At 38.8% G+C, this 12672-nt stretch overlaps 1 protein-coding gene across 2 annotated transcripts in view; it reads left to right on the top strand.

Annotated features, from left to right (window-relative positions):
* The first annotated feature begins 1330 nt into the window (after positions 1 to 1330).
* The window catches only part of LOC127425393 (nuclear pore complex protein Nup153-like), a 32354-nt gene continuing 21012 nt past the window's right edge, over positions 1331 to 12672 (top strand). For both annotated transcript variants that reach the window (XM_051671371.1, XM_051671370.1), the window contains exon 1: positions 1331 to 1446. In XM_051671371.1, coding sequence (XP_051527331.1) covers positions 1369 to 1446 — 78 coding nt within the window. In that variant the 5' untranslated portion in view covers positions 1331 to 1368. The remainder of the gene's footprint in view (positions 1447 to 12672) is intronic.

The raw sequence follows: 12672 nt of genomic DNA, 5'->3' as shown, positions 1-12672 counted from the left end.
AATTTACCATGAATGGGAGATTGCCGTGAACGGCGCCGTTTTTTGGCCAAAAATTCTCATAAACGGAATTGATAATATTATTACGTGGGGTGGAATGAAGAGTGACATTAAAGCATGCTTTTTTTTTTTTTTGTAAAATAAATTGTTAAATTACACATTTAGGCCCTATTTGATTGAAAACTGTGGAGACTGTAAATCAGAATTAATGCAAACGATTATCACAGTCACTTGAAAAAAACAAAAGCGTTAGCCTATTTAATAGCGAGATGACACACCTGATAACATTAGTGTAAGTGAACAGAACTGCTTATAACGTCTCATAACACACTCACTATGATGCTGTGAACTCTTTATTTACTATTGCCTCTACTTTGAACTGAATCAATACATTAACGAATTAACGTTAAGTTATTCGCTTTAATTCACCTTGGAGCAAATGTGTCCTTGCTGATGTTATACATGTTCATTTGGGAAGGAGGTCTGACGCATTTGAATCCATAACATGTTCTTCTCGAGATTTGTAAATAAAAATAAAAAAAGAGAGAAAAAAAAAATACACTGCGTGTATCCTCTCTAGCAGCCTTGTGTCACTATTAAGTGACCCAGCAACAACGTTTTTTACCTTTTTATTTTTTTTAAATAATTTCTATAAAATTCAGCTTAAAACTACTCAAACACACATTACTCCCATAGACACTCATTGGGAAAAAAGCAAATGCTTGTCAGAGAAATGGCAGACGGCAACAGTTGCTAAAATAGGATTGGTCAGATATACTTTTAAGGCGGGGCTTAGCAAAGGGTCAGTTGTAGTTCTGAAGCAAACTTTCCATCGAGCAAGGAATTGTGGGTAATATTAGCCGAAAAAGCATGCATGGATCATCACTTTGAAAATCTACCTGAAATAGACCATCCGGGCAACTTTGGCATACCTTTTTTAAAACATACTATGACGTTGACTGTACTAAAAAAGCAGTCTTAGTGCGCATGTGTCGGACTCATTCGTATTTGCTTGTGGTCAAAAGAGTATACTTTAAAAGGCAACGCACTCGACCAGGCGCGATCCGATCCGGAAAGCAGATAAACGAAGTATACCCGGGACTTTAAAGGGCAGGTTCCATTGTGACAACTTACCCCACTTTTAGATGTGTGCGTATTTAGAAACTGACTTACAAAAATCAACCCACCCTGAAAATTTTTCACCAGTTTATTTTCTTTTGCTAGTATTTGTCTGTGCGTGCCATTCCCTTCCGAACTACATTTCCCATAAACACCAGCGCCGCACTGGCTGATGGTATATTGGAAGGCTGCGGTGTGACAGCGGAGCTCTATCCGGCGAAGCGCTACTGAGCAGACTCAATCTAGATAGCCATGGCGGCGACAGGAGGAGGGAAAATCAGATCAAGAAGATATCACATCGCTTCAAAACCATACGCCAAAGGCAAACAGGTGAATAAAACGAAACTTCAGTCGCAGCGATAGGGATTTTAGAGTTCTTTAGTTGAAACTGTAGTGCCGCATTGGCGGCTGTTATTGTTTTTTATCAAGCAGGAGACATTTTGCGGCCTGTTTCAGGCCTTTTCACGCTTTTCCAGCACACGGCCCCTCCACTGTCACCGCAGTACCGTTAACTTATTTGACTGACGAGACGGAGCCGTTAATTGAAGAAAATACGCGATATATGGCGTCATAGAGGTGAAATTTGAACGTTTTAGCGTATCTCTCACAGCCGCGTGAAGGCTTGCTTCAAACTGGTGTCGTAAGCCGTTAGCTGCGGCTCGCGCCGGCGTCAAACAGAAATTCTCTCAAGTTGATGAACCTAGAAGCATTTTAACAACATTGTAACTTTATAGACCTCTAAACTGAGCTTGTTTGTGCTCTAAATATCAAGCTCCCATTATATTGGCCGCTCAAATGGCCCACACGTGGGTAACATGAGCTTTAGAGCACTTTTGTCTCTGTTTTCTCTTATTCTGTATATTATGTCGTTCACTTGTTTAAATATACACTGGATAAGTCATTGTTTACATGCTTTGACAGAGGAGGAAAGTGCAGGTATTTAATACAGTGGGGTTGTCTTCATAACACGCTGAAGAAAGGCGGGATGGAAGATAGAGAGAGAGAGAGTGTGTGTGTGTGTGTGTGTGTGTGTGCGCGCGCGCGCGTGCGCGTGCATGGGAAGTCCTGTACTAACATGCTGCTTTATGTTTATGAAAGGTAAGATGGTACAGTGACTAACTTAGGTTAATGGATTTATGTGGTTCCATGATCCGTGTACAGAAACCGTTTCTTTCTTTTATTAGAAATTAGTTGTAATTTTCAACCGAAAGAAATCATGAGCTGCTTGTAAATCCAGCCTCGTATGAACCAGAATATGAAAATCATGTTTGCATCTTGTATGATATGCAAAGAGGTCCTACGTTGTAGGCAAATCAAGTAGGCTAGAGAATTACAGCATTATCGATTTTACCAACAAACATCACATGTTTCTAAACTGTTGATTTGGAGCTGTCAACAATGGCAAAAGTTGCTCTATTAAATGTTGAGCCCACCTTGTTAAATGAAATAGGAATGTTACTTTGAAAGTTCTTACATTTTAAGATTTAGTACCTACTATTTTCTGCACAACGCTTGCCTGGTCATCTTTTCTGATTAACTCATCTATAGACGGTGATGTCAATAGTTAAGAACATATAAAGGTAAATGTTACCTAGATTAATATAAGGAAAGACTAATGTAGACTGATATAAAGGAAAACAGCTTTTATTCTTTGGTATTAGCCTACATTTTAGAACAATACTCATTTATACCAGTTTACACATTTCTACTGGCCTAATTGCCGATAACTTCCCTTGATACTGTTATTGCGAATCATTTTGATTAATACAAATTACATTAAAATACTTATTTGGAAGGATCAGCTGTGTGCAGCATTCTTTATGTAGGCTACACATAAAAAGAAAAACCAAGAACTGTTTATGTATTACTTTTATAGCTGTTTAATCTATAAATGAAGACGGTACCTAAACTGTCAACTTAACATTGAGCATGTTTACGTGCACACCAATACGCTGATTACTCCCAAAAATCAGCTTATTTAAAAAAATCTCAAAGCAAGAAAACAATGTTTATTTGAGATTGGAAATAATAACATTATTCTCTGCTTTTGACGCCAAACCGTGAAGAGACATGCGCTCAACACGTGCGCACATTGGGTAAGCCAGTGAGAACACCGGTAAAGGTGTTTTATGAAATCGGCATAATAGACAAAAATCCACCCGTGTTGACCGGTCTGTTCCTTACACAGAGAAAGGAGCACTATTTATTGCGCTTGCATGACCACACGTGTTGTCGGCTTATTAAGCATAATCGGTGAAGAACTTGCATGTAAATGTGCTCACTGACCCTCTTAGAAGCATGAAAAACAAAACTGTTATTACAATTTTTAATAAATTATACACTGAAGCGAGCAATGGACTTGTCTGTGATGAACTTCAATGCTCAACTGCAGAAAAAACATATTAAATAGAAATTAAATGTATTTTTGCCTCAAAATGAGAAGACCTACATGAAGTTCTGTAACATAGACTTTTCACTATTAGCTAGTTTGTGACGGCTGTAATTTTATTCTCGATTTAACTCTGCAGCCATACAGTAGGCCTAACTGGTATATCGCCCACCCCAGTATTATATTTGCATTTATTCATTTAGCAGTTGTTGTTATATAATGTGACTCATTTGTTTGGACATTCAAACCTGTATTTTATTTTTCATTTGTCCATTTGTGTATCACCATACCTTGTTTCCCCTCACCACTAGCACTAGTACACTATATGAACTGCACTAACTATGCGCATAAGAGATCAACAGCATGTAGAGTAAAGCTCTGCTTTCTGTGTGCTGAGAGTATGGCTGGGAATCACCAAAAACGTCACGATACGCATCACGATACAGAGGCCGTGATACGTATCGTGATGCATGTTCATTTTGAATTGAATTGAGTATAAATGAGTATAATTTAGCATAACAGTTGTTTATAGTAAACTGTATAACATTTTGCACCATTCAAAACACTAAGGTTGGTAAAGATAAGAAAAGCAAAATAAATATTTCTGGATTTAACAAACTCTAGATTAAACAACTTGAGTCATAATGCCAGTCAAACACAGCTCACTTCAATACACCGTTCTTGTAATCAAAAGAAGAGTTGTATAATCATAACATGAAACTCTAATTAGTAAATGTAATAGTAACTTATTTAACCCATATTTTAGGCCATATTCATAAATACACAGGACGTGTCAGATTTTAGGCAGTGCAAAATATTCTGTGCTAAGATCAAGTGAAAAGACTTGAAAAGAAATATTAGCCTGCAATTGCATTTTCTTAATATAGTTAGTCTAACTCACCCTCGGATGTGATATCTACGATGCCTGCGCTGCAGATCTTTGGCATTTTCCGCAACTTGGATGAGAGCAGGTTACGAAATAAGGCTGCACGATATGGAGGAAAAATGCGATATACGATAAGTTGCTGGAAAATGCGATGTGCGTTACAATAATCCTAGGATGACGTCATCAGAGTGTGCAGAACATTGGAACCCACACTGCTCAAATAAACTGTTTATTTATTAAAGTTTATTTGAATAAAAAATGGCTTTAGCATAGTTGTCTTATTCCAAATTGCATATAGACTACTTAAAAATATACAGTTTTACCATCAGCTATGAAGCATATATGAAGATATAAAAAATGAATCTTAAATTATTTAGATTTTTTTGTAAAAATCATATGAATATATAGTTAATTTTATAATATTATGGGATATCCAAGAAGAATCTATGTTGAAAAATATTAGGGATGCACCGATACCACATTTTCTCTTCCGATTCCGATATCGGAAATCTCAGTATCGGCTGATACCGATCCCAATCCGATACCAGTGTTGTTTTTTGCATAATCAGTTTAGAATATCTTTATATTATTGTGTGTAACTAATTGGGTGTGCTCTTTAATATAAATATATATATATATATATTAAAAAAAACTACACATTAATTCAATATAAATGTATAGCTTATTAAGAAAAACGTTATTGTTAACTGGTATACTGGATAATGTAGCAGCAAAATTAACAGTAATTCTAGTATAAGTCATCAGTACAAGTGCAAACATTTTTCAACTTGTATCTGGACTTTAAAGGATTTAGATCTCTTTTTTTTTTTGTTCAATTTAGTTATAAGATATCAGTTCACTTTTCACACAGTTATTTTTTGGAACCCATTCAACTTCAATATTATTATAATTTGTGAACAAATGATAATAATAATATTATAATAGTAATATATAGTAATATATCTCAATCGTGCACCTTTAACTTTTAAACCCTCACGCTTTATTTTGACGTTCTGAACTCTCCAGGAAGTCCTGTATGTGTCTGTTTGTAGGCAAGTTCACAGTAGTTTAATTAGCGTCTTATTCAAATTCTGGTAAAAAAAAAAAAAAAAAAAGCACCTCCAGTGCCATTCTAAATGCATATTATATGTGAACTGAAGTTTTGAGCATCTATATCTGAGATGTTGTTCGTGAGTAGTGCTCAAATATTGCACACCGCATGAAGGCTAAAAATAGCCGCGTGTGTGTGTGTAAACAGAGCAGCGCCATTCAATAACGTGCTGGAGCTGCGCATGCATTTTATATATTTACTTATTAAACACAGCATTTTGTGATTCACAGAGCTATCACACGTCTTCATGTGGCTTTGAATAAAATGCACAAATCATATGAACTACTTAAATGGTGTTTTAATGGTTCTTTTATGTCATTATTTGAGCTTGACAGTAACGAACATGTTTAACACACAGTATCGAATATGGATCGGGCTTGTCGGACCGATACCCGATCCGTCTAAAAACGTCAGTATCGGATTGGTGCATCCCTAAAAAATATTTTATTTTTACACTAATTCATGTTTTATATCAATTTCATAATTAGTTCATTTAAACTCTTATTTTGAAAATGATGTCCAGAAGAGCTTGCTGTAGCAATTCGCATTTCACACCTGCTCTCAGTCCGTGCTGAACTTTAGACTGCGAGAAATGAATCATGGGACAATCCATTAATTGAAACCCATCCTTTGATATAACCACACAGATCCACAGAGACCAATAAACAAACCAAGTCTGACTTTGTATACAGGGTCTGGTGTCATTATTATCTGCACAGGACAGAGCTGGATACAGCTAGATATAGACAAATGTGACATGCTCCATCATTTGAGTCAGATGTCGTTTTTTGGGGGGGATTTTCTACCCTTTTCTTCCCAGTTTGGAATGCCCAATTCGCTTTAAATCCTCGTGGTGGTGAAGTGACTCGCCTCAATCTGGGTGGCGGACGACGAATCTCAGTTGCCTCCGTGTCTGAGACGTCAATCTGCGCATTTTATCATGTGGCTTGTTGAGCGTGTTACTGCGGAGACCTAGCGCGTGTGGAGGCTTCACGCTATTCTCCGCTGCATACATGCAAAATTCGCCACGCGCCCCACCGAGAGTGAGAATCACATTATAGCGACCACGAGGAGGTTAACCCAACGTGACTCTACCCACCCTTGCAACCGGGCCAATTGGTTGCTTAGGAAGCCTGACTGGAGTCACTAAGTCAGATGTATTTTTTGGAAAAACACCATTTTACTCTCTTAAAATTTTTTCAGTCTTTAATCTGTTCATGCTTTTTAATGGTGCATGTGACCGATTGCAATAGCTGCACATTCAAATGTAGCGTGGCACAGCGCTTGCTCTAACTTATAGCATGAAAAAAAAACTTAAATGAACATCAGAGGGTATGTCGAAAGATACAGCACAACATACTGAAATGTTTCTTCTCATGTTATCGCCCATTTTGTTAATGTTTAAATGACAATGGAGAAAATGAGTTGAGAAATTTTTAGCCCTCACGGGATTTGCACTCTGCACACAAATGCACGCCCGGTCTGTTCTCTATATCTGCATCGCCATGAACGTTACTGTATTGCAATAATTCCGTTATCACAAGTCATTGCGATATGCAGATTGTGATATTTACATTTGTGATATTTCATTAAATTCTATACATCTTGCAGCGCTAGTACGAAACTAATTTTTTTGACCCAGTTTTACCAACCACTTTGATTTTTACAGCCGTCTTTATCCAATTCATATATACAGTATACAAACTATTCACAATCCATGTTCAGTAAAATGCGCACTACTGGGCTTAAAGTGATTTGAACTCCGAGCACCTTCTGAGATGGCCTGAGATCATTTGCAGCACTCACAAGAACAGAGCTGTTTGCAAGCCTCTGACATAAAGAAAACTCTTCAAAGGTGTGTTCTTGTGCTGCATTCATGAGTGGGACCAACATTGAGCATCTCAACAAACAGCTAATCAGACATGTGCACCGGCTGCTTTTTTTTTTTTTTTTTCATCTGTTCTTCAAAATATGATCAAATGTGTTCCTTCAAGCATGCTATTTTGTGTCTAAGCAATGACATCTCTTGTAAAATGTCCCGCTTGCTCTGTTCAGACCTGGTTTTAACATCCATCTCAGGAGATCTGATCACAAGTGGACAACGCTAAACACAGGTGCGTGCGGGGTCTGAAACTTCCAGGTCAGCAGAAGGATGAGCCAATTTACCTCCCACTGTTTAAAAAGTACCAGCCTTTTGGATAATTTCATACCCTGGTTAAGAGTAAATGAAGCGAATATTTCGCCGGCTTTATCTTGACACATGCACTGGTAGCACGGACTCAGCTGCATTGATACATGCACCGTAAAGGAGAACATGATGATGTAACGTCATATCGATAATTTGAACAGCCCTTGCTGAGAGTCGTGCTTGCAGATTTGTTGGCTAGATTAGGTGACGTCAAGCCAGAGAACTGTGATTATGGTGTGAATTTTGGCTGAAGTGAACGCTTTTGAAGGAGAAAGTGAATGTGCTCCTGCACACTGTTTAAAACTGCTTTTCCACAGATTTCTAGTAGTATCGACTGGCCATGCTGACCTTGGATCGCACCATGTGTGCACTGTTGTCAGGAAGTGACTTATGTTGCAACACTAAGCTCATGCTGGAGGCCCCTGCCATACACACAGCTGGCGTAGAGTGTGATGTGTTTAGCGTTTCCTATATGTAGTCTTGAACAACTGTGCAGTGCTTATATTAAAACAGAAGTAGCTGTAAGTATTACAGTCCTTCCATTTTGATTGTGCATTCTCTCCTGGCTTCTCTTCTGCTGGGGCTAAATGAACTATTTAGCTTCCCCACCTGCCTGTGAGTCACATGCTTACAACGTTCAGCCAAAGAGCTGATCTGTGGTGTTGATGTATCCTAACCCTGGAGCTCTGTTGGAAAACAGTAAGCCTGTAGTTCTTGCACAGTGGTTTGGTCCCAGGGCCCCTTTTAGACTACAACTGAAGCTCTCAAATCCCTGCAGTCTCTAGCCTTGGGGACCAAACCGCGTCCTCACACAATATGTTAAATGGGGACAAGAGGGAGGTCACGTGATGCCATGCAAGAAGCAGACGTGTGAGCGACGAGCTCTGCGCACTTTGCTAAATTTTATAATCAAGTGAAATTCGGTACACCCAGTTACGCATTTGCTCTTTGAGGCAAAACATGGCAAAGAAATGTCAAAATCCTCGGGCTCTGGAGACATTAAAAGACATTTACATGTTCAGGATGAAAGCCCCGACAGGCCTACAGACCGGGGACTCGATTTGGATGGTGCAGCGGGAGAGGTGATCCAGCGTCAGTTGTCCATGTCGGTGATGCTGACGAAGGTTCTTGCTGATTTGGAGAAATCTCGCTGTAATCGTCGATCGATTACGGTGATGAAATTAAAATTCTCTGAGTTAGTTACAAGAGTGACTGATGTTGAGAGATGAATCGATTGTCCGGAATCTTCAGAGAGGGAATTAACCGCTAATCTGCCCGTGACCAAAGTTGATTTGGAACATCTTGAAAAGCTTGAAGATCTTGAGAATAGAAGCCGCAGGAATAACGTTCGAATTGTTGGAATTCCTGAGCATGAGGAGGGCAGAGATATGGTGAAATTCCTGGACGAGCTTTTCCCGAGTCTGCTCGACATAACAGGCTATAAACTGGAAATCGAGCGAGCACACAGAGTCCCAGCTCTCAGATTTGCTGAGGGAGAAAGGCCCTGATCGATTCTGGCCAAATTTCTGAGATCATCCGATAAATATCTTGTGTTGTGCCAGGCGAGGAGCAAAGGGAAGCTTTCTTGGAAGAACCATAATATTTTCTTGTTCCTGGACTTTGCGAGTTCGAGAGAAATGCGATCGGTTCAAGGAATGTAAGAGACTCTTACATCAGTGAAAGATCACTTTTGCTCTGATGTTTCCGGCCAAACTGAGAATTGAAACGAAGGACGGTTGCAAAGTATTTACATGTCCCAATCAGGCAATGTCTTTTATAGAATCAATGGGTGAGTAAACCATTGGGTGTTTCTCATGTGAGTGGGTCGACTCACTGTACTTACTCTGGCTTTGAGGAAGCTGGGCGTAATTTTGGTTTCTTTTTGCGTTGGCTCCGCCGAGCGGCTGGAGTTTTTGTGAATAACATTTTTCCTTAACCTTTTGCATTGACGAAAGATTACTTTTGCATTGAAGTTCCCGGCCAGTTTGAGAGTGGACACTACGGATGACCACAAAATATCTACATGCTCACACAAAGGATGTCTTTTATAAAGTTGACGGATTGTGTAAGTCATTGTATATACTTTTATGCGGCCTCCGAGTGAATTGACTCGACCATCCGGGGAACCGGGATGCCGGTTTTGTTTCTTTTTGTATTGGTTCCGCCTAGCGGCTGGAGCTTGTTCTATTGAGTAACACTCCTTTGGAACAGCTGTGGATTAATCTGTTCGTTCTTCATGCTTATTCCTCCTGCTGGCTGGAGTTTGTTTTGAGTATTTTTACGGGACATTGGAATGATTACGTCATCCGCTGAACTCTAACAGCTGGCTCACTGAACATTCGTTTGTCTGTCCGAGGAATCTGAACTGTTTTATATCAGCTGGAATTTGCTTTGTGGAAGATCACACCTTTGAGACAGTTCTGTGAATAAATCTACACGTTCTTTGTGTTCATTCTTCCTATTGGCTGGGGTTTATTTTACAATGTATTTTCTGTTATGTAAAATTGAGCAATCCGATGGCAAAGTTGTCGTGGGGGCTCGTGGGCGTTCTTGGACCTTTTGAGTTTAGAGAGATTGTTGGCGCTTTCGTGCGCGGGGTTAATGCGCACGCTTTTTTCTGTTTGTTTTGTTCAGGGGGAAGTTCGGGGTTTGATTTGTTTCACTAATGGGGAATGTGGTCTGTATAATTTTGTTTTTGACACAATTTATTTTTTCTACTATATCAATGTCAAATGTTAATATGAGTGTACTATCTCTCTCCACATGGAATGTGAATGGGTTGGGGCACCCCATAAAAAGAAGGAAGGTTATTTCTTAAACGTAAGAAATATGATATAGTGTTTCTTCAAGAAAAATCTCTCCCTGCAGGAAGCTGACAAATTTGGGAAGATATGGGGTGGACATGTTTTCTTTAGTGCTGGCTCAAGTAAGAGCAAGGGAGTCATTATATTGATTAGTAAACATCTACAATTCAAATGTCTCAAACAGACTAAAGATAAATTAGGGAGAGTCATTATTGTTCTAGCTGAAATTCAAGGGCAAAGTTTGATTTTGGCTAATATTTACGCACCTAACACTGATGATCAGGGCTTTTTTTATAGATCTTGAAGGGATGCTGCAAACTGCTGGCACCCCTTATGATGTAATATTGGGAGGAGACTTTAATCTTTTGATGGACTCAGTCCTTGATCATAGTGAAGCAAAAGTGTGTAAACCCCCTAGAGCAACATTGACGCTTCACAGGACGTGTAAAAAATCTTGGTCTTACAGATATTTGGAGACATTTGAACCCATCTGGTAGGGACTATACATTTTTTTTTATTTATTTTTTTTTATCAGTCCATAAGATTTATTCTAGAATAGATTATTTTTTATTTTTTTATATCCAAATCCCTCATTTCATCTGTTGTTGATTGCTCAATTGGAAATATCTTAGTCTCAGATCACGTCCTGGTGAGTTTAGAGGTGTTGCCATATACAGAGAAAAAGAAATCATATAGTTGGCGCCTTAATGTGTCCCTTTTGCAAAATCCTGACTTCCAACAAATGTTGAGGACTGAAATCAATGTTTATATGGAGACCAACTGGTCCTCAGTATCCTCTGTGGGCGTGGCTTGGGAGGCACTTAAAGTGGTTCTTAGGGGTCGGATCATACAGTATGCCTCATTCACCAAAAAATCCAAAGCACAAGAACTAGTGAAGTTGGAAGGAAATATTAAAAGTGCCGAGGCAGAGCTGAAGCGCCGTATGTCATCTGATGGCCTCAGAGAATTGACCCGATTGAAATATAGATATAATACTATTTTGTCATGGAAAGTGGAGTTTTGGTTATTCAGGGCAAGATAGTCATACTTTGAGTTGGGGAACAAAGCAGGAAAACTTTTGGCTAGATATATAAAGTAGAGAGAGTCTTTTTCTACCATTCCCTCGGTGAAATATTTACCTCGGCCATTGATATTAATAATGCTTTTATTAATAATGCTCCGTGGCCTGATGGCATTTCCTCTGAGTTTTTCAAATCTTATGTTACAGAACTGGCTCCACTTTTGTTAGAAGTTTATACAGAATCATTAAAGAATGGAAACTTCTGCCAACCATGACACAAGCCCGGATCAGTCTGATTCTTAAAAAGGACAAAGATCCAAGCTAGTGTAAAAGTTACTGCCCAATTTCCCTGATCCAGTTAGATGTAAAAATGTCAAATTCTGGCTAATCGATTAAGTAAAGTTATGACATCACTTATAGATCAGGTGGGTTTTATTCGAGGCCGTAGCTCTTCTGATAATATTAGGTGTCTCATCAATATCATGTTGTCAGTTGCGAATGATCAATCTACGGTCGCTGCCATCTCACTTGATGCCGAAAAGGCGTTTGATATGGTAGAATGGGATTATCTTTTTAAGATTTTGGAAATGTATGGGTTCGGGAGCACATTTATTGGTTGCATTAAGTTACTTTATAGGTGTTCGGGGGGAAGGGTTTAATTGTACATAATTTGATTCTGCATTTTCTGCAGTGTTTATTTAATTTGTTGAATGGAATCAATAAAAATTGTTAATATAAAAAAATAAAAAGAATGGGGACAAGAGTCCTTCGTTAAGTCGTTTGTTTAAAGTTACAATGTTATCTGTTCATGGGTCTTGCTGGCCGCTGCACACTTAGTTATAGAAAAGTTGAAAGTGACATGAACATGGTTATCGGGAGATCCCATTTTACTTCTGAGTTTAAACACTTCTGTCTGTCAGCTGTTCACTGCTTTCACCCCACAGTGCCAAAGATTTGGTTTGAGTTGGTCCCTAGGTATTTCTTGAATCCTTCCTTGAATGTAAATCTGTGGGATTATTTTCGAATGCAGATAAAAATCATCAGTCTGATTGCTTGGAAAAGTAATGACACTCTCCTCAAGTTGCACAATTTGACATGCATATTCATTAGCACAAAGGGTATCAAAGTTGACCAAATACTGCATAGTTGGCACCACC

This window comes from Myxocyprinus asiaticus, chromosome 34 (genome assembly GCF_019703515.2).
Source record: "Myxocyprinus asiaticus isolate MX2 ecotype Aquarium Trade chromosome 34, UBuf_Myxa_2, whole genome shotgun sequence".
NCBI lineage: Eukaryota > Metazoa > Chordata > Actinopteri > Cypriniformes > Catostomidae > Myxocyprinus > Myxocyprinus asiaticus.
This window is presented reverse-complemented; position numbering and strand designations above follow the sequence as displayed.